Here is a 27,789-nt window from a genome sequence, read left to right on the forward strand (position 1 = left end):
CTCAGTAATAGCTTCCTAAAAAAGACACAGAACAGCAACTTCTGACCAGACTGCAGTTTAGGAATGTTCTAGGCCTTGACTCAAACTGCTGCTTCCAGACATCAGCCCCGTTTTTCAGGATGCCTGGTGTGGAATATGGTCTTCACAAGCTTACCACTTCCCGCAGTGAAAACATTTTTCATTTGTGCTCTTCACACAGGACATGGAAAAGTGATATCCCACCTATTTGTATGGAGTTCCAGACTGTTTCACAACGAAGTCAAAAGTATCTGACTGCAAGTTCTGAGAGTTCAGTTGTGATACAAAGTAGAAATGACCCTCTGAGTGAAAACAACCTTCAGTTTTGTACAGAACAGTTAAACACCACACAGCTGTTCCTTAATTTCATCTTTCCACAGGTAGGAATTATTTGATGAGCAATACTTAACATATAATATAGCACTTTTCTTCTTGCACGTGCTATAGAATGCAACAGAACTACCAACACCTCTATGGAGGCAGCTATCAAAATATTCTCCCCACTGCAGAGAGAGTGCATGTGCGCAAAAGGCAGGCACAAGTGATTTTTCCAAAGATTATACCACAAGGATGCAGTAAAACTTGAGTAAGACTTGGTATTTTCCAGCTCTTAGGCTTATGCCAATTCTTTTATACATCGCTGCCTTGATAAAAAAAAGGAAAAGTCCATCAAAAWGAAAAGTTTCCCAGAAGTCACAGCTAGTAGAATAAAACCAGARAAACAGGAGGAGGGTTTACATCTAGTCAGGGAAAGAGACTATCAGGGGAAAAAAACAAACAAAGGAAAAAAAAAACCAACCTTCTGAAATGTCACCCCATCACATTGAATCTGTTTCAGCCGTTGAAAACCAGTGTTCCAGGATACAACTTTTATAAACATGTTTTATTTATCTTGCTTATACCATTAGAACTGTAACTGCTGGCTGTCATTTCCCTGAAAAGGGGAAATCAACTCAAACACAGACTGGTGCTTTTCAAAAGATAGCAATTGAAAGGGCAGCAGCAGCGGGCATTTGAGATTTCTTAAAACCTTCAAGGCTGCAGGAAAGACAAAAGGACATGTGACCAAAAGTGTTATGATTATCCATTAGAGATTTCCATCAGTACCGGCATCAGTTATTTAGGTGATAATACAGCAAGGTCAAGTATTAGTGACAGACAATGTGCAAGTCATAAGGAATGATAGAGAATACCAATCCTTACAAAAGTCATTGCTATCAAAGAAACKTAAGTGTTTCAAAAAAGTATCTAAAGACTTCACATCAAATATACAGTGGCCGTCCAGAATATAGCTCAGATTTGTTGCAAAATTTTGTCCAAGTGCCAAATCGAAGCTTTTTTTTTTTTTCCACCTTGTCTCCTAAAAAAAAATAATTACACAGTTACATTAGCAGTTATGCAAGCGCTCTTAACTCCTTAGCCACAGGAATCAGGGCCCTGGTGATGAGGAGTGCTGCAGCTAAGGGTGCCTCTGTCACAAACTGCCTCTAAGCCCACCTGTCTATTTAGGGCAATTGCATCACTACACATCTTTAACTGTTCAGTGCTTCGATTTAAAAAGGAAAAACTGAAATGCAGTTGTTCTACACCAAGCCACACTTCACCTTTTCCATCCCATCATGGGAACATTTAGTTTTGTCAACTGCCACCACAGTAAATCTTTATGGATTTGCAGATTTTATCTGAATTTGTTAAATTACTTTTAAATGTCAGAAGTGAGTCGTTGCTTTTTCCTGCCACTTCAGTTAACCATGGAGATTGGATCACCCTGAAAATTGCCTTTTTTTTGTTTTGCTCTTAGCAAGGGTGAGGAATCTGAATCTCATGTGCAAGGCTCAAGATGATGCTTAGGACAGAACATGCAGAGTAAACGTTGTTTCGTTTCTTTCAATATCCAGGGATTATAAAGCTGGCAACTGTAGTCCTGTCRTTATGGGTAATGAAAATAGTCCCTTTACAACAAACTTCCTGTAAGGGAGAACAAATAGATAATAACTCTTCTGGTAACATGTATTGTACACTGGCCAGCATGTTTTTGGCGTTGAATGAAATCCTGTGAACGTGTTTAATTCACTTGCTGAGCGTTCATCTGAGGCATCCCTCTGTTTGGTCTGGGGGGCCCTCCACGACCTGCAAAACACACACAAAGGGGTTGAATTCTGCAGGAAATCTGGTGATTTTCAAGACAGTCCTCAATCTTCTGGTCTAAACTGAGTAAGACTTTGTTTGGTTACAGCTGTGCTTCCTAAAACATGCGCTCAGCTTCACCAAAGCCCGGTGTTACACTGAACCTGGGATACCAGAATTCCACACCTCACAGCTTTCAGGACCAAGACAGTCAGGGACAGAACCTCCAAAACTGAGCTGCCATGTGGGGTTTCACAGATGCAGCCCTGAGCTGCCCTCACTGACAAGGCACTCATGGCAATGCCTGTACTGACACAGAACAATCTCATCACCAAAAGTACTAAGGGAAARACCTGAGGAAATAGGGATGAAAATAAAAAGCCTCACTATGTCTGTGGGTTTGTTTCTCAAGGCTTTCAATAATAAAAGACAGTGAAGTAGTTCTGCTGTATTTGGCTGTTTTAACTTCTTTCCAAGAATTCCTCCTTTAACAGCCAACTTCCAGCACCAGCTCAAAGAATCCCAATAATTCAAGTCAGCAGGGTCCTCAGAGGTTCCCAGGACCAAGCCCAGCCCAAAACCAGGGACAGCTATGAAGGCAGAGGAAAGTCAGCTTGTTCTTAATTGTTGAGCTGCTGAGTAAGGAGTGAAGYTGCTTTTAAAGTCCAGAACTTCAAAAGTTGGCTCAGAAACTTCCACTCAAATCAATTATTCATACTCAGGAAATTACCTCTAGGAGCTCCCCGAGGTCCACTTTGTCCAGAGCCACGTTTGAAGTTCTGTTGATATCCATCCTGAAGCAAAGAAATTAAAAAAGTTACAACATAAAATCTGGGCATTATGTTACTAATTGCCAGCAAAATAAGGARCTTTTAGAACAATATGCACTGACAAAACACCTGTAGCTTCAACATGCAACATTTACTTAGTTTAAATTAATCTTAAAAAAAAAATTCTTACTTCCACTAGTGCCTAGCAGCTGTAATAAAATGTGCAGTGACAAATGCTCTCTCCAGTTACAGGATGTGTTGCTCAATATAACTAAGAAATATAAATAGATGTATTTAGTGTTCAGCTTTTCCAAACTACACAGAAGCAGTTTGTCTTCATGAGCAATGAAAGAAGTCCCAGAGAAGTTGCCATTAACAGATTTGGGTGCTTTTGACAGGTATTTCCCCCCACACTGGTAGCTTACCCTCTGGTAGTTTGAGTAATCCCGAGGAGCATTGAACTGGGGCTGTGTGTACCCACTGTTTGGAGTGTTGGAAAAGGAAGGACGGTAGCCATCATATCCCCCTAAGAAACAGGGCACAAGTCTTTCACTTGGAATCAAAGTTAATACTTGACCTTCTGCTACTATAGAAAGAAAAGCAGCAACAGCATTTTACCTAAACCTCAGAAAAACCCACACCTTTAGCAAGGGCTCTTTACCTGCAAGTCAAGCAAGTGTCTCCAACATCAGAGCTAACAGACTACAAGAAATGAGAATGGAGACCTGCTAAGAGCTGGGAGATGGCAGAATTCAGTTCATTTCTCAAAGTAATCTGTGGTTTGTTTTACAGAACATTTAATCCAGAACTAAACATGATACTAGGTAGGCTCTAAATGTCCCAGCTGTCATTACTGCATTCATACTCCCATCAGTTGTGGTTTTACTGTACAGGTTTCYTCTCTATTCCCCGGCCACAGGAGAGGAAGAAAACATGGACGATAATACTGTGTCCATAAGTAATCCCAGAACAAGGAAACCATCTCTCTCCTAACATAAACCTCTTTGTAACACCGACAGCCACACACAGAATCTCCAGGAATCCTGAAAATACTCATATCTATGCAGAACTACAGTATCGTTCCTCCACTCCTGTTRAATTCCCTTGGCCTAGGGACTTCAGGATTCTTGTGGTCTTGTTTTTCTACATAAGACACCCTATTCTCATTCTGATGAAACACAGAGCTATAAAATACATTGTAGAAATAAAAACATTTTTGAAGTATCAACTGGCATCTGAATTCCTTGCTTGATGGCTGTGGAATTCTGCTGGTTATTTCTGCCTTTGCTAATACTTGCAGTAAATGCCTGATACAATCCTTMCATCATAACAGAGGTCCAAACACACTCCTACATTTTAAATTCTTTGAGTTATCTYCAGCAAGTAAGATTTTCACTACAAGTTTAGTGATCACACAGAGGTACTACCCCAGTCTACCAACAGCAGTTCAGCTTAACATTTGCTACCTAGACAAGCTGTTCACCCAAGTGCAAGCACAAGTTCCTGAGTGTTTTGGAGAGCTGCTCACCTCGGAATCCATTTGCTGGGCCCCTGTAACCGTTCATGAGGCCCCGGGCCCCGCGGGATCCCCCCCGGGACACCCCTCGGCTGTTGTAGTAAGGCTGGCTGTTCCTGGGAAATCCAGTGTTCTGCTGGGGAGGCTGCTGGTGGTTTCCTGCCACTTGGTGACTCTGGTCCGGGGAACCGTGGTAGGTACCAACCACTGGGGGGCAATYGGAGGGGAAAGAGAAGAATACAAGTCTGGATTTTTTTATGTTCCCACATATGTCTCTTTAAACTCAACATTCAATTATAGCCTCATCTTTTCCTCTGCCTCTCCTTACTCCACATCCAGTAGYTGTTAGCACTTCACCCTTGTCATCTCTGTCCTGTGTCCTTCACTCAAAATCCCCCTCTGCATCTGCTCCTTTCATCTCAGTGAATTCMGAGTGCTGGGAGAAAAACAGCTCTGGACATAGATCTTACGTTTTCAAGCTGCTAACCTGGAAAGCATTTTACCTGCTGAATTCAAGCCATATCCAACCGATTTCAGTAAAGGATTCCAGACCTTTGTGACCTTACATGAACTGTGAGAAGCAGTCCATTTTTGCTCTCATTTCTGGCTTACTGTTCCCTTTCTAGAAATAATGTCACCTCAAATTGCACTGATTTTTTAAGCAACCTTAACATCACCAGAGCAAGTACTTCCCTCTATTGCTTTCATCTTCAGAATAATCCTGTTGATGGGGGTTTTTTTTTAAGCCCATATAAAAGTCAGTCAAGTGGCTTAACAGCTGGAGACAGATATACTGAATTTCACTACCTGCTAGATATTCAAACCCAGACAGAGTAACAAAACCTGGTATTGCTCAGGGGAAAGGTTTGCAAGAGACCATGTGACATGATCTGCTCCATCATCTAGGATTTCACAGATTCATCACTTGCYGTGCCAAGGCCACAGGAATTTTACCTGTCTGGAGTTGTTCTTGCTGGAGATCTGATTGTTCTACTTGGTGTGGTTGATTGGAGAAACTCTGGTTGTAACTGGCCTGGTACTGATTTTGCTGCTTAAGGGTTTCTGGCTCATTAACAGGAGGAACCGGTGCGTTCATGTTGAATACCTGTAACAGCAGAAATTCAGTTTTACAACTATTCATTACATCATGTAAAGAAGCATTGAAGTCTGAAAAATGTGAATAACCAAAGATTATATTATGTAGCTGCATGACTGATCCCAACAGAAAGAATGAGTACCAAAACAAAGGGATTCACCATTGGTTTCCTACTCACTGTTTGCATGGATTGGAATGGAGCTGCATTAACATTGATTCCGCTGCTATGCAAAGGCTTGCTGGATCCAGCCTGGAACACCTGCGGCTGGGATGCAGTGGGAAGTGATGAGGAGGATGGGGTCTGGTCTGCATTCAGGGACATTGAAGCCTARTAATTCAAACAAACAACATTTTAGCAGCTTTTGAGGTACTGAAACTTTAAATTACAAAATTTGGCTTAAAAGAGTGGCAATGCCTCAGCTTCACCTGTACAAATGACTGTTTTCTACTTCAGCTCAACTGCCTCATTCACAACAGCCTAATGGGAGAACAAAAACCTAACAATCTTCTCCCTCATTAATTTGAAGCACAACTAGAAAAAACTAGAGGGGGAAATGAGTAAGTTTCCAGGCTAACTGCTGGCCAATGTAAAAAAAATCTCATTTCCTAAGCCAACAACACTGATGCTCCCATGCTGATGTTGGCATGCTGCATCTAACTAAACAAAAAAGCTWCCAAATTAAAAGCCTTACTATGGAGGACTTACTGGTCACAGACAGGCTCACAATTCTGAAATTRAAGGGCACTGAAGCCCTGTCAATTTGCAACTAAAAATAATGTTATTTATGAAGAAACATAGACTAACATTTGATGCCACCTGCAATCAGAGTCCTTCCCACCCCTGTGAAACCTGACTTGCCTGAATCTGGTCAATTGATTCTTTCTGTGGCCGTTGCTCTGCTGTGTGAGAAGGCTGATACATGGGTTGGGAAGCTGTATATCCCTCACTTGTAGARGAAACCAAGGGAACCTGACAAAATAAACCCCAAAGCCCCCAAAAGTCAGCTGATGCTCACACAGGGTTTTGTAAAAAGTGTCAGAGAACTCTGGAACGGATGGTACTCTCTAGGCTAAGTCTGTGAGCCAGCAGATCTTCACAACCAGTACAAATGAATTACTTTTTGACCACCTCATCTTGGCTAACATTCTAACACAACACAACTCCAAGCTTAAATAGAAGTGGACATGAACTGGCTTCCAATGCAGTGAATTTTAAATTTTACAAGCTCTGCTCCCACATGGAGCCCAGGGAAAACTCCAGCCAGCAAAGCAGAGGATTTTGCATTAAGGCTACACTGAGGAGTTTAAGAGGCAATGGATAACAACTGATGGGGGTGTTCACGTCCCACTGGAATGTTCCAGAGCAACGAGTAAGTTTTGCTACTGCTTGCAAGATCCTCAAGAGAATCACTCGCAGCACTGGTTGAGGTAAGGGAAATAAAAAAAAATCCACTGGATTAAGTCACAGACATCACCTAACAGTAAAACAAAAACCAGAGTAGAGAAAACCCTCTGCCCAAACAATTATTCTACACCTACAAGACGATAAACTGTGGAGAGCACCAGCACTTCAGGAGGTACACATAGATGAAACTCAAGAAAAAATTCCTTCACTCCTGTTTCTGTATGAATGAGTGACCTAAACCTTGCCGATCTAATCTGAAAAAGATAAAGGAAGCATTTTATACTGCCTGTACTGTGAGATCCATCATCTATCCAGAATTTTTATTCTGGTTTACAAATACCTGCAGGGAACAGACCAATTATTGAGACCAGTACAGTCCTCAGAGATGCCACACATGCTTAACACAAAATTAGGAACTTCTTTAATCACCACACAACTGAAACATCTTAACAAGAAGGTGACAACTTCATTTATACAATGCAGAGGCAAGTTTAAGAGACCCTACTTAAAGCTCAACTGAAAACAGCATTCAACTCAAGCTGACTGCTCTATAACATCCCAATCCAAGCAAGAAACTGGGGGTAATAAAAGAAACACAAATTCCAAAATTTTCAGAGTTGCATTAAGCACTAGATCTATTTGTGCTCTGACACTCACTTGAACAGACACAGCTTGCCCCTGAACAGACACAGCTTGCCCCTTAACCAAGTGTTTTTGATTTTGGCATTTCTGTTGAAATAAATAACAAATTACCTGCTTCTAGCTAAATTTAAACTATTACTACACATGGCTTAACATGAAAAAGAACACTACTAAACAAAGATAAGATTCCATTACTGGGAGTTTGCAATGTCTGCAGAGAACTAGTAACTAATAATGCTTGTAAGCAACAATGCTGAAGAGATAACTGAGATAATCAGTTTCCCAAAATCGTAACTTCAGCTTCTTTTTTGAGTTTCTCATATAGCTAGGAATTAAACCCTTTTACAACATGAATCAGCTCTAATATCAAACTCAAATCCAAAGCAGARATTGCTAAACATTTTACCTGTGTAGCTTCTGGTTGCACAGGAACTTGGGTAGGCTGGGCAAGTCTTGACTCGGCATGAACTAAAGGAAAATAATTTCACTTATTACRTAGTAAAATCAAGCTTTTTACGAATAGTATTATTGTCTTCTCTAATCAGTTATGTCAGAGCTGGTCATCCTGAAGATAATGAAGCCTTTAGCATAGCAAAGCTATACTAAAACTACCAATTCCTATTTCCATGCAAAGAACATTTTTCTAGCTAGTTTCTTCTAGTCCAAAATAAGCCAAAGCAAAACAAGAAAAGTTTTAGATGTTCCGTATTTCCAAGCAAAACCTATAAGCATGTGAGAAATGGAAGTTTAAAACAGTACAATCACATTTCTGAGCAAAACACACTTGAACAGGATTGTGCTATTACTTGTGGTGACTCTTTTACTATGCAGCAGTAATGGAAGCATTTCTAAGAGATGACTTGCAGGCTTCCCCAATATTTATGTTTAGGATTTACCATTACAAACCTGGAGGGCAAACCATTTGTGGCATGTCCAAACTCTGTGCTGGGTTCATGGGCTGTGCAGATACAATGGCAGGATCAAGAGTTTGGTTCTCAAATTCCAGCATCGAGTCCTGGGGAGAAAAAATAAAAAATAATAAAAACCAAATCCACACTGCTGTGGATTAAACATATGAATGTTTAGAGTACAGAAATACCTGCATGAAGTTGTAGGGGCCCTGCATCTGTGCCATGAGGTCCTGTACTCGCTGTCTCCGGACCAAGGGGTCTGCCTGAGCCACAGCAGTGAGCGTGTGRGGTTCCGGGACGGGAGGAGATGTCGCCTGTGTCTGTTGCTGCAGGGAATTTACAACCTAACAAGAGACAACAACCAACTGCAATTTCAGCTCCAGGCAGCACTGCACACAGGYAACTCGAGAGTTCCTGACATTTATGGCTATTGCCCAACTGGTTATGGATAGTGTAATTACTGTAGTGGCATTGAAGGACAAYACTACATCCTACAGACAGGTCAGTGCTGGTGCCCAGCTACTCATCTGAGCACTCACAGGATTAGAGTTCACACTCTGCTCTTTTTTCTCTCCATCTACTCTTCTCCCCACGAAAAAGCATTTGTTCAGCATTACAGGAATGTTTTAGAGCAGAATTTGAGACAGCAATTTATCAGCATTTGGAAGTTTAAAGGAATTGGGGGAAGAGTAAGCTTCAGAAATAYGTACAAATGGGGAACAATTATTTTCTCACAGTTTTTTGGTAAATATAAGTGGAGTCAGAATTTTTTGGTCCTTAAGACTTCAAAATGCTCGATTTTCACAGCCACTGTTGTCATAGCTCCCTGATTTACTGTCTCAGGGAACAGCAGGAAGCATTGCATGACAAAGGTGACACCAGAAGCCCAGACACAGAAGCACAGCTCACAATGGGCAAGAAAGCTCAGATTTCCCAGACATATTCCAATGTGGCAAACATCAACAAAGGAACAAACTGCAATGGGCTTTCAGATAGCACCTGATCAGGCAGCAGAGCAACCAGGAAAGCTGGACATGAGCATCTCAAACATCCACCAACAATAGTYTGAAAACAGACAGTGACAAGAACAATCAAGCTGCACTTTGATGTCCCTAACCAGTCCCTAACCTGCTCTTCAGGCAGCTCCCATAATACAGAAGTGCCATTTTCAATGTCAAAAATACCCTTTCAGAATATCATTGCCAGTAACTTCTTCATTAATTCTGTTTTAATGAGCTTCAAATATTAATAATCTTTCACATAAAGAGCTAAGCCTTAAAACTTACACACATAGGCTATCAATTAGCACACATGCACCTGACAGCTGCAAAGTATTTATGTAAAATGCCTGATTTCTTATTAGATCTGCAGAAGAGAGCTTGTTGTACAGCAGTTATGACAATTAACAAATCAGTCTTACTTTAGATCAGTCCGATAAAGCCTGAAGTTCAGGTCTTAGTTAAACTTCCACTATCCACCCTCAAAGCCTGTATATTTCTTTTTAAATCTCTCAAAGAAACCTACAGCATCTTCCAGTATTCCTACTCCTTGCTCAGGCTTCCAAACCTTGTTTGAACATAGCACTCTGCACACACAGCTGCCTCCCAAACTCCAATGGATTGTTCTGTGGCCAAATCCCTAACAGAAAAGATGGACAAAACTAAAAACTGAACACAAGCTACAGCCCTCTTCGAGATTCCCTTCAGATCCAAATCACCACTACWGGCAATCCATAGAGAAGCACTTGACAATTTCCATGAAAAATAKACCAGAARCCAAGCACAACTRCTCTCATCTATCCCCGAATTTCACATTATGGACTGTTTCCAAATTAAGAATCAAGCGCTGTGAGTAGAAAAAATTATCTAGAGCACATATATAGACCTTTTGCATATTACAAAGTTTAAAAATTGAAGAAAAAGTGCAAGCCAGATCACWGGTGAAACTTGAATGGGAAAACCAGCAGCTACTCATCTCCTGCATAACTGTTACCAAAAATACTCCATTATTTGAGCACTACCAYCCAATTTATGGAGTCCAAATCACTCATAACTATTCAGTATCTTCAAGAAAAATAAATGCATTGATGGAATCACCAAGAATACATAACAGTGACAAAAATATTCAGCATTTTTCTTTTTCACAACTAGCACAGTACTAACTTGAGATGGTGTTTTGTATTTTACATTACGTTTTCCACTCCTCTTTTTTTAATGTCAAAAGGAACAGTTTAGGACCTATTCCATCAGCCATTCCTCAGGTACCCTGAGCTGGTACAGGCAGAGCAGGATGAAACTTTCAAACACATTTCAAATTGTGTGGATTAAGTTAACCTTGTGAGCAGGCAGAGACAATCCAAGGAGACTAACAGGGTACAGGAAAAAAGGAGGAAGAAAGGTAAAACCACAAGTTTAATGACACCACAAACCAATTAGRATGAATTTGTATTCTGGCAGCCTGGGAAGAGTTTTCAGTTCTATATAAAATCCATCCAAGCAAAGTTCCAAGTCTAAGACACTGAGAACTTTGTGCACAACCAAATTCAGGTACTTACTACAGAAGATGCAGTTAAGAAAAATTAAAACTGCACAGAACAACAATAAAAACCTCCAAAAATACTATTGCAAATAAAGGACATCTTCACCAAAATTAGAACATTATATAGTCCAAATACACTTGGACAACTCACAAGCAAATTCTTTAGTTTAAAACTTACCTAAGGGCCATACAAAAAAATACCCTTGTGAAGGCATTATCACTTCCCAAACTAAAAACACACCACAGAAATCTTGATTTTATCAAATCTACTTAAGGGTTACTGAAAAGGAGTTTATGATATCCTCCCACTTTGTGAATAACTATGGAGATCTTCTGAGGGCAAGCTCTCTTTTAGATTTCAAAATTGACAGCTATCAGTGTACATTTCTGTCACGATCTTACCAAAGGACAATTCAGCTGCATTCCCATGAGAAATGAGACTTKTGATGCCAGCAAGAATAATTTTACAGGCAGATAAGTCTCAATTTCCCTTTTCTGTGTTATATCTGAGAAAATAAGGTTCTTAATAATGAAGAAAAATGCTTCAACTTTAATTTTTTTTTTAATTACTCCTTTTTACAATGTCCAAAATGTTGGGATAGAAAGGATAACTACATATACATTCTTTTTTCTGTCCTATGAAAACAAAACTGATCCAATCYCATAGTAATGATGCCTGAAAAATTAGGAGTTTCTGAAATCTGCCACCAAACTACAATCTGAATTACATCTTCATTTGTACTCCTTATATTAAGAACTACTGAGAATGGAACCACTCTGGACAACTGGTAGAAACACAGACGTAAAATGAGTRTAATTGAAGCCAATCAATCATTAATTTTAAAATGTTGTGCCTTTTAAGACTACTCCAATCAAGCATGACTTTAATGTATGTGTTTGGAGTCTTTCTTCAGTTTTTTTAAGAGATTTCTTAAAACACATGCAGCAGCAGGGAGTAGCAGTGATATTTTAAGGGATTTTTAATCAAGGGAATAAAATACTATGACAAGAAACTACCAAACTTGCTCACATACAAGGCAAAGTTGTCTATTTACTTCYAGAAGCCTCACACCCATCCTAAGTATCATTAAATCTCTTAGTGGTCTTCAACACTGTAAAAAGGAATTTCAGCCAGACACAATTTACAATGAGCCAGATTAGTTTATTGGATCAAATCAGCTGCTCTGGTTTTTCATCACTTCACGAGATGATGAACACTTACTCCCCTACACTTAAAAATAGCCCAGAGGCACCAAGGGAAGAGAGTCTGGAAAAACTGACCATCTGCAAATCTGCAATTTGCAGCTGCAGAAGGCTAAAATCAATCAAAAATTAACTCTCCAACACCTGAAAGAAGCTGCTGWTAACTTGTTTTTAACAGACAGACACAACTCAAGCTCCAGCATGCCAAACATAGGGCTTGTCCTTTCCAGTCCACGAAGAACACAAATTCCAGTGCAATAAAATAATGGACTCGTACATGTAGCAAAGTCKAGAGTGCAAATCACTAAAATCACTAAACTGGGAACGGATCCCAACACCAGTGTACCACAAACACTGCAAGTCAACAGCCACTCAGGTGTGAAGTAATAAGTGAAATACTTGAAGACCTCTAGTTCTGGAAAGCAGAGACATACATACAAGCATAYTTTAACATAAAATTATGCACATAAGCAAACTTGAGTAGGTATTAGTTGAGTTACTCATTTTCAGCTCCCTCTCCAAGGACCTGCTCAAKGAAAGCACAACTACACCACATTGTCAGCAGCTGCATAGATAAAATTTTAGAGTTCTACATTTGCAGCTAAGTTCTCCTACCAAAAAGACTTCAAAAAAGGCTTTAAGTTCTTTTTAAGCCTTAGACTTTTAAGTCCTGTTTTCCCAAGCAAGCCACTAATGAAGAAAAGCAAGTTCTCTGCAAACTTAGCCATACTAAACTTCCYTTTATTTTAGGTACTCCTGAGCTAAGTATGTAATTAAAGAATYGAGTAGTGAGTCCAAGCCTACTTAAATATATGTATTCTTTTATATATCGGGGGAGTAGGGATGCAATACTAAAACCTATCATGAATTGTGAGCCAGCAGAAACAGGGATTGCAATTTTACCTGCAGTACACAAGATCTTACCTCAACCGTTTCAACTGTCCACTCATCTACCTGTTCCTTCTCACTACTGCTGAACTGAGTCTCTGCCATGAATTGTCTGTTTACATACTAAAATAAAAATAAGAAAGGGTATGAAAGTAAAAGTAAGTGGCATTAAAGGTATACAAATTGACAGTCTTTCAGTGAATAATACCTCAGTTGATTCAACTTCAGTTGGTTCAGTAAATTCTTCTGCTGGATCGGGTTCTGTAAGAAAAAGAAATACACCATTTATGAGGAAAAAACCCCAAGACAACAACAATAAAGACCCCAACCACCCACATGCTACAGACCTAGAAGACACAAAGTTAGATGAGAATATCTTGTATCTCAGAATAAAGAAGACATGTCAGGGGCATAAACAGAGAATTAGTAATAACAGATATTCTCGGAACTTTGAATTAAAAAGAAAAAAAACCCACAAGAAACTCTTGCTATATAGAGTTATGTTCAGCTGTACTTGCTCCACAGAAGGAAAAAATGTCACGAGTTTTTTTCTTAAAATTTGATACAACATTCCCAAGTTTCTTAAATATGTAATCATACTGTCTGCTTGAAAAACTGCTCCCTTTTAACACAGCTTAAACGRGTGGGAGCCACTGAAAAATGGGAAAGCCTCAGGCAGCCAGAATTTTCATCTTGGATGGTTTCAGTACTAGAGATGAACACAACATCTGCAGTTTAATCATTCTGAGGACTGCATAGACAGGATGGTACAGCACAAAAGGGTCAGTGACAAGGGATCTTCCCCTTCTTACCAGCCTCTGCCGCAGTGTCCTCGACTGCAGGTGCAGGTGCTGCCTCCTCTTCCTCACACAGCCCATTCTGGTGGTTGTGGGTGCTGTCAAAGTAACTGGTCTGAAGAATACGTTCAACAACCTCCTTCAGKGCTTTATCTGGGAAAATGGAACAGGGAAAGATCAGCACCAACTCAGCCAAAATCTTCTCCTTCCTTCCCAAAGGTCACACATACATTTTATGATGCTTTTGCTGGAAGATGTTASTGCCCCAAGCCAGTTCATTGACCATTATTGGTACAAGGTTTCTTCTCTTACTGGGTCACATCCAATAAACMAATAAATAACCCACTTTCATTCAGAAAAATCTGAAGGGCAAGGAGAAACTCAAGAAWACATCTAACTCTTTGGAAGATTTATGGTACACTTCAGAGTGAGGTCAAGTTTATAAATTCAATTCTTGTTGACCTTTATTCTTGTTACTTACAACCATTACTGCAGAACAATTTCTTACAAAACAACTGTCAGTACAAACCAATTTACACAGGTACTACCTGATTCATGAAGGTTCTTCCCCTGAGGTGGAGTGGCTTAWAAGAGCCTTTGTAAGCAAAAAAATACTTGCACTAAGTGCCTCACATGAATGCTGGCATCTTAACCCAAAGACATCAGCCACATGGGCAAAGCAGCATTACTGGCTGCCTAGGCCAGGTATTTGTGAATTATTTCTGCTAAAAAAGCAGTCTGGCTGGCATGGTCACACCTTGATCTACARTTAATCAAAAAACAGGGCAAAACCACAACACTTTTTGCAGGAGTCAGTGGGGAGAGAACATCCCACTAACGAAGGCCATGCCAGTTGATATATTAGGTCATATTATTGACAAAGCTCCTTGCTCACACACAGGTTTCCAGAAAACAAAGAACTGTTACTAAGCACCAGCAGCAGCAGAGTACTGCTGAAATAGCAGGAATGGACTGAGCTTCAATACTGAGCAATGCTGAGCCAGTGTAAAAAAACCATACAAGTGAGTCCAAACTTCAGAAATCACTGTAACTGTCCAGCTAAGAGCTGAGAAGAAGCAGTTACTCTAAATAACTGAAGATAATTAACTGCCAAMGCTCTCTTCCATCAGATGTGTATTTCAGTTCAGACAGTGTGCTGTCTCTTCACGCAGAAACTGTACTTACAGGTTGTTCCACAAACTGGTTTTTCCTTCCCTTCCAGTAAGTCCCACAGGTGAACAGATGCTTGCTCATACTGCTCATTCAACCTTAAAAATTAATTAATAAGAGTTAATTTCTTACTGAGTCCTTAAATTACCATACTAAATACATTGTTAACTGACTGGCAATTAGAAGGAGAAGCACTTTGCTGTAACCCTACCTCATGTTCATGTCTCGTTCAGGGTAAACCAGCTTGTAAAACTCATCCAGCATTGTCAGTTCCTCCTCTGTCAGCACTGGCACCCCATTGGATCCTTGTTTGAGGTCGCTGCGCACTTCATCATCACCCAACTTCTCCAGAATAAACTGCAGCTCCAGCACAGTCTTTAAACGCTTCTGCTCAGCCTCCTCTCGCATCAGCTGCTCTCTACGAGCTGTCTTCTTTATTGTTTTCTGGATCTGGAGTGGACCCAAGGGAAAAACAGATTGGAAATGTCTTTAATTGCTAAGAAAAGGTACAGAGGAGGCAAGAGCAGAACCTAAGAGTTGGGTTCTTCCACTGGGCAAGAGCAGAGCCTAAGTGYTGGGTTCTTCCACTTGGAGTGGTTTGGGTGATGCAGATTTTTCACACAGGCCACACAGATAACACTAACAGARAAGTTATTTACCATATTCCATAATAGTAGGAAGCATTCATCAGAACTACCAGGAGATCAGCTTAAAACAGATAAACAAAAGTACTCTTTGTTTTTTCATGCACCACAGGAGGGAACTAATGGAATGTTTTGCCATGAAAGCCTGGGGAGCTAGACAGGATCAGAAAGCTCAAAAAAGGATTTAAACAAATTCTTGGACATGAGATCCCCAGTTAGACACTCCAGGGAACAAGCATGTGCATCCACKGCAGCATTCCCAGTGTAAAGATCACAGATGCAGAAAGGGAGTGGATGACACATCACCATCAGCCTTGTGCTCTGCACTGAACCTTCCACAGCACAGCTCTAAATGCAGCAGCAGTCTGAACCTACAGGATGTTTCTTCTGCTCCTAATCTTAACCCAAGCATCCAGCATGGCAAATTCAGCTGATTTTCTTTTTAACTTAAATATTCTCTCCCAAAAAAMTCTATCATGACAGTAACTTTCCCWCTTTGAAACRTCTAAATTTTGTTTTCTAAAATCAAAGACAGATCTTAGAATCAGCTATATGTGGAATAACTCCAATCAGAAAAAACTACAACCAAGTTTGAGAGCAGAGCACCAGTCTGGTACTYCTGGGTTCACTGGCTTCTTTTAGCAGTCAGATAATCAGGAGAACACTTCAGAACAGATTTGTCCAGAAAAGAACATTCTCCATTATTAACATCCCATAAAGACAAATGGAACTGTGATGCAAGAAAAGGAAGAAACCAGTCGGCTTACTCCTCCAAATTAATTTACAGCCAAAACCAATGTAGAAAGCAGTTTATAACACAGGGATGCTGCTGCTCTTCTGATTATCACAGCCTGCTCACAAGCTAAGTGCACCCATTAGAGCAGTCAGCTGTGCTAACATCCACTACACAACCAATTCCTCCAGTACTGCTGCTCTTTCCATTACTCCCAACCTTTCAGAACTTAATTCTCAATCACAGTATTATTTTGCATCATTAATAAAACACCAACCAAAAATATTACCTATTTTATAGTATCCAGTTAACTTATCCTTCACAGAAGTAATATTGTCTTATTATGCAGTTTCAGACTGTATTATTAAGAAACGAAAACTCTGTGAAATCCATTTAAGAAAATGTTACCAATGGCAGCAATCTTTAATGTTGCATGACAGACTTGTTCTGTGATCAGTTTTCAACACCTATGCTGWGTCAGAAAATTACTGCATTATTCTTGTTTCCATACACTTATGTACTGCATCAGAAATTAACCAACTAATATAAAGGATAGAAGAAAACAGTCAAACAAACAAGAAATCAAGGGTAGTTCATCCCTGTGAACAGAGGTGACTAGTGCATCAGTAGAAGAGTTTAAAGTGTCTGGAAAACCCACATGGCAATGCTTGATCTCTACTTACATCTTGGCTCAGAGCCATAAAACTCCTCTGCAGTTCCTTAGCGAATTCCAGATTATTTGTCACTTCCTGGTATTTTGACACCGCATCCTTTAAGAAAAAACCCAGAAAGACCACAAATGTAAATCATTACAAACAGAACGGAATATATAATTCCAACAAACAAATTCCCACATTTTTTTAGCTCTGAAAAGAGGCACAGCACCCCTGAATGGAACTGCAACTATGTTAAGTCAAGTAGATTTTCACTGACCCAGTATCAAAGACTTGTGTATGTCCTTTAGATATACTAAACATATAAAAATATGCCTTTATGTGCTCACACGAATAATGTACTGGTTTCATGTTTGGCTGYAGCAGCTCCTGACAAAAACTAACAACAGGGAGAATGGGAGAGAAGAACAATCTGGCAACTCAAACTGCTCAAGAATTTGAGAATTAATGCATTGTTAGCTCCAGTCAGAGCCACAGAACATCCAGAGCATAATGTTGCCTTCTCCAGAAATCTTTGGTTTTGCTGTCTTCTTAAACCTAATATTCTGATTTGCACCAAAACAAACCAACATCTCAACCCGTTTGGTAGTACTGAGAAATGACATCAAATCAGGGGAGATTGGGGTGAGACATTTACACCCCTGCTGTGAAAAAATAATGGATTTTTCCAATCAAAGAAKATTTTTATCAARTCTGGTAGTCAGGCTGCATAAAAACAATGAGCTTCCCTCCTCAACAYGATGTCAATTCTCTTCCATGCTCACCCAAAAGAAACCTTATTGTCATTTACCTTCACAACGGGCCTTTACAAAATAAAAATACACTGATCTGTGATACTTCAGTTTTCAGCTGGCACAGAATCACGAAAATAAAGATGAAATCATCACACGGACCAAGGGAAGCAGCTCATTCTTTTAAGTGTCAACAGCTGCAATAGTTGAAGGGTACATTTTTCCTTTCACTTTCTCAGTGAAAGTGTTAAAAATCATCAACAAAACACTGTTGATTACTGAGCATCTGGTAATCTCTTGAAGTATCAACAYGCATGTTTGCACCATACAACTGTATTTAATTTGATACTTGCTTTTTATTTACTGCAACTGCAAAAATGCTGCTTAATCTAGCTCTACAATAAAGTACTTTAAGAACCAGCCCCAACAAGGAGAGAGGCAGCACAAAACTCCACTAGAGCTCCACATCTATTGCACTGAGAGCAGGGACAGACACATGGACACAGCTTATCATCATAGCCCTTGGGCTAAGCTCCATCTCCAACACCATACCAWGCTCACAAGTTCTCCCTGGGCACATTTTTTATGAAGAAAAGGATCATGTGCAGAGAACCTCACAAGTAACAGTCCCCTCAACAGCTCTGGATTTTAACATATGCCAATTTTCATCACAGCTTATTTTCAATCTAACCTCATAAGCATAAAGTATTTCAACATGTTCCTTCACTTATTTTTTCAGGTTCTGATAAATATAGCTTTCAGCAAGGGGAAAGGAGAAGTGAAATTCATCCCTTCCCTCCTCACCAACATGACAAAACAATAAACACAGATCTGGCTACAAATTTTTTTGTTGTTTTTACCAGTTGATCTTGATTCAGACGTTCTCCCTTGTTCATTCGTTCCTGGTAATCATCAAGTTTGCTCTGAAACAAAAGAAAAATGCTGTTATGAAGAGCCAAAAATCAGTTTAGAGCTTTTTTTCTACTTGTGCTAACAAAATTATGCATTGTAATATTASAGTACACAATGTCACACAAGGACATAACTGTCCTGAGGAAAGAGGACACRAGAAAAACTGTCTTTGGGATTAAAACAACAATATTTACTGAAGAAGTAAATGTTTTAACCTTGTTTATTTGGCTATTAGAATGTCTTCATGGCTAGTTGGAATTTCCAAGGAAATTCACATTCCTCCTAGCAGGAAAACCACTCTCAATGCATATTTCCTTCAGTCCAAACATCAGAGAGCTGTACTGAGGGCTGAGCTGGAACTTATCACAGCTTTATCACTACTACACGACAAATCTGACTGTAAACCCCCACTGTCAATGTTATTAAGATTCAGAACTGTAATTCTCTATAGCTTCAGCACTTAAGATAGTCATAAAGAATTTTAAACAGTTTCTAATCCTCTGTGCAAGAATGCCCACCAACACAATTCATATTAATAGCTCTAAAATAGTTTAGTTCAAGAGCATTAGGATTTTTTTTCCACAGGAAGAAATTTAAAAAGGAATCATTAGGCAACTTTTCACCAGGATCAGTTTTCTCATCTGCTTAAACAGAAAACCATGCAGAAGAGTGACATCCACCAAAAGCAGGTAAAACTCCTGTGTGCCCAAGTACAGATTCCACAGGCTAAGCAGGAAGGGTGTTTGACAGGTAGCAAAGCCTGTTAAGATTAACACACCTGATTATTAAGCTGTCTTCACCATTTCTGTATTATCATAAATTACTGTATTTTGCATGAAATTTGCCTTTACCTAATTAAAAAAGTTATTAAAATGAATCCTTAACATTTATCTTCCCAATCCAGGATAACAAGACGTGAAAAATGGAACACCTTATTTTGAATGTCAAAGAATCAAAACCCTGACACARCCATTGTTTTAGGATTTACATTTACCACTGAGTGACACCTTGTTTGGCTGCTGTKGCTCTTTGTTTCAGATTTTTCAGTTAAAACATTTTATAGGTATTTTTCTAGTAAATTCAACTTCTGTGCTCAGTCTCAGACTTTTTGGAAAGCTCAAAGTCTGTGGAACTGTATCAGGCAAGTTCCTCTTCCAAAGTATTTGATGCCAGTCATTACTTCCAGAAACCAAATCACTCCTGTGAGCCTTGGTCTTTTTGGTATCACTGGTGCCCATCTTTGCAAGACTAAAGGGTCAGACACAACACTTAACTACTTCACTTTTCAGTGTGTCAGAGCCAGCAATGGCCTAGGCAAAGTCAAAGGAGGAACTTCCAGAACATGCCCTTACTAATGGGAATTTCACGCTGGGGACAGAAACTACGTATTACTATATTGCTAACTACTATATTGTTAAATGCAGCAGCAACAGTTCMTAACAGATGAAAAAAKTAGCCCTGAAGAGCATTTGGCACAKTTGCAAAATGATCACAACAGGAAGTAAGGTCAGGTTACTCTTCTCCATCCTGATTTCAGAGCAGATGGTGCCATGGTTGGACAATCACAGAACACTTCTCTTGATTTAGGAGAGTGTGGCTGAGCTGTGAAGCCAAGAGGGACAAAAAAGAGCTGAACCACTGCAGGGCCACAGTGCAATGCCAGGTCAGCCCACACCTCTGATGGTTAAAATCCTACAGCAAACTGGCTTTGCAGACAAGGAAATTTCAAAGGAAGTTCCTACTTGCCCAAGTCACTGGCTCCCTTGCTGCAGATTACAATTCCCTTGGTCACCCTGATGCAATTGTTTGTGAGGCTGCTCAGTAAATAGACTGTAAACACAAGCCAGTTTGAACTGAGTCTACAAAAATGCATTAAAACAAACTCTGTGATCCAGTTTCCAACAGAAACCCACAAACAACAACAGTAAAACAAACAGGTTGGAACACTGTATTTCAGACCCACCACTTAATTCAAGTTTGTTGAAGAAAACATTTATTGCAAAATTCTGCTGTGAAACACTCACAGAAACCATTTTGGTGGCTGAGGGCATAAGGGATGGAAGAGACAAAAATATCCTAAATTACTACATTTTTTTCTGTTTACTTTTTCTATGCATGGTTGGTATTTTCAGATTAAGACATTGCAGTAACCTATTGAACAATGCACAACTTTTTTTCTTAAATGGTCAAATATTCTTAGGTCTAATGTAAATGCTTTTCTTATTTTTGTTGTAAAGGCAAAGGGTAACATGCCTGTTTTCGTTAGGAATAGAAGAAGCATTACTTGTCTTCACTTTTTCTTCTTTAAGAATAATCCTATTGGAAAGGTAAAAGCAGAGGAAGGAAAGCCCTGTCAGCTGCAATGCAGAGGACAAACCACTGTGCATTTAGTTAAATGTTACCACAAAGATTTCAAATGCCAAGCAAGCATTTTTCTATCATCCTAAAGACACTTTAAGATCCAAAGCTGCATTACACAGAAATATTAAGTAAAATGCTTTCTTTTTAATCTGCACTGTCAACTAACAGCAATCCAAGAGCGGCATTAATGCTGTAAAATAACTGCAGCAAAATTCCTGCTTAGGAACCTACTGCAGTACCTGCAAGAGGGGAAGATTGTCTTCATCTCACCCCCTCCCTTACACAACTTCACCCTCACTCCTCATAGATAAAACATCTCCAAGCATGAAAACTAAACCAGAAGAAAAAAAAAAAAAAAAAAACAGTGGCAAAGTGAGCATATAAATTGTGTATTGAATGGTTCATGAGTCAGCAGCTCCCAGCTCTGCAGGCAGCAAGGTACCCTAATTCAGCTTTTTCCACTGAGATACCTGAAGTATTTTGGAGTTTCCTGGGGAAAAAGCACCACATACAGGCTCCCAGGGCTGTGGTGTTCATCACTTAAGTATGCCTTGGACTTTAATAGGAATCCAAAGCTGAATTATTTTACTGTAGTAATAGACAGTTCTCTTTACCTCCCTAAACTATCTTAAAAATGTCATCCTGAAGTGAAAACAAAAAATGCAGTTACATGGCATTAGCTTCCAAGCCAATGCTGSTTTTAGAAATGCCTGACCACTGAGCCATCACTTCCAGTGCTGTGTTATAAACTGGATCACTGGAATCATCAGATTAAAAATAACCCTTAAAAAAGGGGGTCAGGAGCAGGAGGGAGACTCTATATTTAACCAGACAATTTCAATGCTATGGTTATACCAATTACAGCAGCACAAGTGTGTATGACAAGTTGCAAGGGGACAAGGTAACCTCTGCAAACAGCTGGAGTAAATAAACCCTTTGTAATTCACACTCTACTACAAACAAAGAAAAGATGGAAAGAACATCTCAAGTCTGTTTCCTGAGGTATCTAAAAACGGAATCAATGTTTTTGACAGCACCAAGCAATTAGGATAATCCAAAATTTAAAACAGCTGTGTAATACAGTTTGCACTGAAAACAAATAGAAGCCAAGTTGGAAATCAGAAGTTTAACCTGTTTCATATCTCTGCATTGTAATTTATCTCTCCTCCACCATCATTTCCATAGCACCACTTTGCCCAGAAATGACCAAAAAACCTGTCCAGAAACGGCCAAAAACACTCCACAAACCAAAACCATTCTTCCTATTTTCTCAAAGAAAAAAAAGCAAAATCAAAAAGGTAAAAGACTCAACAAGGAAGTTCAGAACCTCTCAAAACCCACCAGTTCTGAGAAGCTGTTTCAGTCCTGAGGCAGAACCAGGAAGATGGAAGGATGCAATCATACCGATACTCCAGAACATAAAACACAGTCTTCTGTTAAAAGGGAATTTATTCTTGAATTAACAGTTGTAGATATTTTGGTGGGTGGGCTTTCCCCCCAAAATCTAGGAATTTTGATGGTTTAGAAAAAATATCTGAATACTGTGTTAGTTTTTAAACAAGTGACAGACACAACAATTCTGAGATTTCATTTTCATGATCAGGTGACCCCAGAGGAAAAGAAAAGCTTCTTCAGCAAYCAGAATTAAGTCACAGAAGAGTGGAACCCCAAGTTTTGGGGGCGGCACAGAGAAGTTCTTTCCAAATCATTAGCACTTGGATTTCCTACAGAAAGACTGAATTTACAGGGAAGTTGGGTACACTGCAGGAGACCTATATTTTGTGCTACACATAATTTATGCTCAAAAAAGTTACTTTTACAAGTGAGTTCTAGAACACCAACTGGGCTGCAGAACACAAACTGAGCTCCCCCACCACATTCTCTGTGTCTTTTTCTTCTGAAAGAAAAACCATCAACCAACACCCAAAGCAGCATCTGAAAAATTTAAACCAGAAAATGTTTCACAGCTTCTTGGACTCACCATGTGTAACTCACTGAGACAAGCCCTATTCTACAATAACCAGTTAAAACCAAAACAAATCACACTGAAACCTCAAAGCACCAACCACCACATGATTTCACAGATAAACAAACTGCTTGGTGCTTCAAACATGAAGCTTGATATACAAAATTGCAACCCAAAGAGGTTTCAAACAAAGGTTCAGGCTTTTAATACCGACTGAAATGAATTTTACCATTTCGTCCACAATCATGTTAGATCTCCAAAGATAACTTTCAAACAAAGCCTCACAAGGAGAGATTCTGGACAGTCACAAGCCTGGAACATCCAAGTGGCCCAAATAATGGTCAAAAGCATTTGGGGAGCCACTACCAATGGGCAGCTTCAAACTTCCCCCTACAGCTGACTACACCTACAAGAATGGAAAACTGAGCCCAGCTTTTCCTATAGGTTCCTGTTTGCCCTGGGAAATTCAACAATATACTGAASCAAGTCAGATCAACTTCAAATGTCCATCTGCTCYTCTGTGAGAGTTCTTGGGTAGCAAGGATRGCAGCACTTGTTAGCTCCTCATTTTGCACCCAGCCAGGGTTACACTCAGTAGGAAATTCAGACAAGCTGATAAAGTGACAGCAAGCTCAAGTTACCAGGCACAGGCAACATGTGCTATCTTTCCAACTCTAGACACCAAGCTCACATCAAGTTTTTAAGCTCACATGCTCACCTTGCAACCATCGGCCCATCCCCTAACCCACGTGATAGCAAATTAATTATTTGGGCCCTCTGGCAGAACATTTGTTWGATAAACGTTCTTACATAGCTCATGCTCTATTACACAAGTTGAAAGCAAAAATAACTGTGTTTTTTTCCTTTAGCACTGAAACAAAACTAGAGTTTGATCTACATTCAATTGGCTTAAAATTTGGAAACGTTTTGCCCCCTAAAAACAAGAAACAGAAGAGCCAAGGAGAAAAAATTGAAGGTGAAATATCTTCTCCTAGCAAACACGCAGAGCTGGCAGGATTCTAACTTCAGACACCCAATGAACACCTGGAGGAGYCCAGACAACTTTTAAATTAACTAAGCTTGTCAAAATATACTGGAGTTGCATGTCTGAAGGTCCTGTAGAGAAAATACCCCTTTAATTACCCCCTTCCATGCACATACAAGTATCTTCTCATCTAAGCATTCCTATAATTTCCAAATATAAAGAGATGAGGGGAACACAGACATTTTCAGGCCATGTTTTCACATCCATTTCTGAACAGCAATTAATTTTATCCTAGTCCCTCTTAACACAACTAATACTCATACTTTCAAATGAGGTCACATTTAGGAAAAGAAAGTGAAAGTTTAGCTAATAATCTAGTATTTCTAGTTTATACAGAAATCTTCAAAATAGTATAGACCTGAGTTATAAGTATTATTTGAATTTGTATTTTGGTGGTCTTATCATTTGATCTTCTGCTTGTAGAGGTAAACATGACATTAAATTTACTCAAAAAATTGAAATTTCTTCAGGAAGAGTGATCTTTCCTCTACTAAAAGCTCATTTTATTTAAAACCTAAGACAGTACCTCTTACAGAGCAATCATTTCTCATCCTTCAGAAACATGTGTTTAAGTATTTTTGTATTCATTCAGTAACACAAAGCTCTGAAAATCATCTCTACTGGCCTTCGTTACCAGCTGCTGACAAAGAAAGGATTAACTGTCCAACCAAGCACAAGCTCCCAGTGAGATTTACTGCATTTCTCACCCATTCCTGTCAGTGCAGCATCCAGCACAATTTTACCTTCTGATGGTTGGAAAAATTTAAAATATATTCTTGTTCAAAGATACAAAAGGTAAGGAAATACTGATGGGCACAATGAGCTTTGTTTTAATACACRAAGCATGCAATGCTCTATTAAAGAGCACTGGTTTACTAAAGAACTCCTGACTACCCCACCAAGGGAGAGGCTCAARCCCACAAATGAGTTATTCTGCTTTAATACACCAAGAACCATTTCTCTCCTGACTTCTGTAGTGCTTGTGAGTCCTCCTTCAAGAAGTTTTAGAACTTCAGCCCATCAAGACTTATGAATCTTTGACACACATAGCTTTTCCTTTTCAAGTCCCAGCCCTGGCCTTTTCTTTGAGCCCATACTGTCTAACACACAGTACTCAAAAAATTAATGCTTTCAGTAATCTTCATGGAACATCTTCCAACAAAAGCTCTTTCCAGAAAAAAGGGGCACTTTGTCCCCTCTACTCACTTGGAGGATCACAGTTGACTAAAATTCCACTCAAATAGAATGCAATGGCTAAGGTAAGTGTAAATTAGGTGTAAATGATTTACTTTTAAAGGTAAATTAAAATACTGCTCCCGAAGAAAGCTGACCCTCACACCAGTAATACTGAGCTTTATCCTCTTGATTACTTCCAAGTACAGAACAGGTCAGATCGTTCACCTGGTAATTTTGACTTTTAACATAGTAAAAAATATTTTCAAAGTATTTTTGTATATATTAGGTACCACAGTTACATTTCAAACCTTTCTTTGTATTAGAACAACTAAGATCTGCTCTCTTTCTTGAGTTAAGGACTATTGTGGTCCACATATTAAGGACCACATATTGCTGTGCATTAATGACAAAATTAAGACAGACATCTTGTCCTGTCTACACACAACAGACACGAAGGAAAAGATCSTGATTCTAAAACTTACCTAAAAGGTCCTGGCTTGCTGCTTTTTGCCATTTAATTTAGAAAATCCAGGAAAATCCCACACCCATTTTTTAAGTGGAAAGCTACAYTGTACAAAGCATGTTTATACAGAGTACTATGGATACACAATGTATTGTTTACAGGTAAAACACAGCTTCTTTCATTTACAACTCACCTGTACAGACTAATTTACTGCTAATATTTCCGCCTTATATGGAATACTATGAATACAATCAAAAGTGCTAGCTCAAAATATTAATARAACAGTTATTGTGCTTATTCACGTCTAAAAATAAAAACAGATTTAGGGCTTTGACACGAAACATAAAATTATTTTTCAGTAATCCCTCATTTTAGCTTAGCAATGTGGTGTTTTAAGGGAAGTCTTGAGGCTATGTGTTAGTTCTTTTACTGATGGACACTTCATGCTCTGTAGGTTGCAATGCCCTGTGAAGCTCATTTAATCTGCCACCACCGCRAGGGTGCAAAACACACCGCGAGTAACCGTAACACCCTTTTCCTCTTGTGCCACGACTCGAAAGGTCCGAGCACCACGGATTTAGTAGCTGCTCTTTCTAAAAATAACCCCTGAAAKGCCGCTTCCAGCTGGGCTCGGGCTCCCAGAGAGTTGAGCTTAGGGCGATGGAAAGCGAGCGGTGACACCGGGGCGGGGTGGGGTGGCCCCGGCTTTGTGCAGGCGGCACAATGAGCTCCGCCGGGGAGGCCGGGGCGCCGCCATGTTACAGCTCCGCGTCCATGCGCCCGGCGCCGGGGGCACCGCAGYYTCTGCCTGCCTGCCTGCCCGCACCTCCGGGCACGGCCACCGAAAACATTCCGGCCACCGCACGGAGCGGGGATGCGGGGAGCCGATCCCCGGGATGGCGCGGCTGGGAAAGGCCCCGCCGCGGGGAACAAAAGGCGGAAGGAGGGGGAAGGGGAAGGGAGCGGCGCCGCCGAGGGGGCTCCGGACAGCGGGGGCGAGGGGTGCGGGCGGCAGCAGCGACCCCTCCGGGCTCTGCACCGCGGGCCGGGCTAAACCGGGCCGGTTTCCGAACGACGGGAGGGCGGCCGGGGATGGGGCAAGGGGACCCCCGGGAGGGGAAGGGGACAGGCCGGGGGAGCGGCGCTCGCCCTTCTGGAACCTTCCAGCGGGCGGCCTCTGGGGGCCACGCCGGGAACAACCSGGGAGGGCTCGGGAGGGCACGGAACAAGGGAGCCGAGCAGGCCGGACCGACTCGGGGGCAGGGGAGGCCGGAAGGCGAGAGGCAAGACGGGTGGGCACCCGRGGTGGGTGGGGGTCTGAGGGGACACGAGGATCACCTTCTTCTTCTCCAGGTTGCGCAGCTTCTTGTCGATCACCCCCAGGATCTGCTTCATGGCCTCGGTCTGCACCGTGGTGATGTTCACACCCGCCGCCGCCTGCGGGGCCGCCGCCGCCGGGGCAGCCTCGCTGCCCGGTCCCGCTTTGGCGGTGCTGCTGCCGGTGGTGCTGCTCGCCATGGTGCTGTTGGTAGCCGAGGGCATCTCTGTGAAGGAGGGAGGGAGGGCAGGAGAGAGACAAGAGAGCGGAGAGAGCGGCGGGCGCGTCACGGGGGGAGCGCGGGCGGCGGGGACGCGCGGGAGCGCGCACGCGGCCGCGCGCGCACGAGCCGCACCTGCCCCGACGCGCGCGCCCCCGACGACGGGACCCCCCCCCCCCCCCCACAGCCGCCCCTCCCTCCGCGCGCGCGGGGCGGCGGTCACGTGACCGCGCGGGGCGGCCGCCTCGCGCCCAACGGTCATTTTCCTTTCACGCTCTCCTTCCCCCCCCGCCCCGCTCGCTGTGTCCGGAGGGGYCGCGCCGCCCTCCTCACCCTGTGCGCGACTGAGCCCGGGCAGGGGACACGCTGCGCTCTCTCTCGCTCGGTAGGAATGGCCGCCTCAGCCACGCTCCGGCCCCGCCGCCCGCGCTGCTCCTGCTACCACGGGAGAGAGAGAGAGAGAGG

At 41.2% G+C, this 27,789-nt stretch overlaps 1 protein-coding gene across 4 annotated transcripts; it reads right to left on the minus strand.

Moving 5' to 3' along the window:
- Nucleotides 1–882: 882 nt before the first annotated feature.
- CAPRIN1 (cell cycle associated protein 1) lies at nucleotides 883–27,762 on the minus strand. Of its 4 annotated transcripts, XM_057372983.1 has the most exons (19): nucleotides 27,658–27,762; nucleotides 27,125–27,330; nucleotides 18,724–18,786; nucleotides 17,142–17,228; nucleotides 15,293–15,531; nucleotides 15,097–15,179; nucleotides 13,927–14,064; nucleotides 13,323–13,375; nucleotides 13,151–13,237; nucleotides 8,674–8,829; nucleotides 8,481–8,589; nucleotides 7,981–8,042; nucleotides 6,387–6,497; nucleotides 5,706–5,855; nucleotides 5,386–5,536; nucleotides 4,444–4,638; nucleotides 3,341–3,441; nucleotides 2,876–2,939; nucleotides 883–2,148 (listed from the first exon to the last, which is right to left on the minus strand). In XM_057372983.1, the coding sequence occupies exons 2-19, from the start codon at nucleotides 27,326–27,328 to the stop codon at nucleotides 2,084–2,086; spliced, it is 2,118 nt and encodes a 705-aa protein (XP_057228966.1). In that variant the 5' UTR covers nucleotides 27,329–27,330; nucleotides 27,658–27,762; the 3' UTR covers nucleotides 883–2,083. The 4 variants fall into 4 exon arrangements, with proteins under 4 accessions (XP_057228966.1, XP_057228968.1, XP_057228969.1 ...); XM_057372985.1 differs by lacking the exon at nucleotides 13,151–13,237; XM_057372986.1 differs by lacking the exon at nucleotides 6,387–6,497 and having other exon boundaries at nucleotides 27,658–27,759.
- Between the last annotated feature and the right edge of the window lie 27 nt (nucleotides 27,763–27,789).

Source organism: Malurus melanocephalus, unplaced genomic scaffold (genome assembly GCF_030028575.1).
Source record: "Malurus melanocephalus ecotype Western Australia unplaced genomic scaffold, MMel_1.1 scaffold_182, whole genome shotgun sequence".
NCBI classification, from domain to species: domain Eukaryota; kingdom Metazoa; phylum Chordata; class Aves; order Passeriformes; family Maluridae; genus Malurus; species Malurus melanocephalus.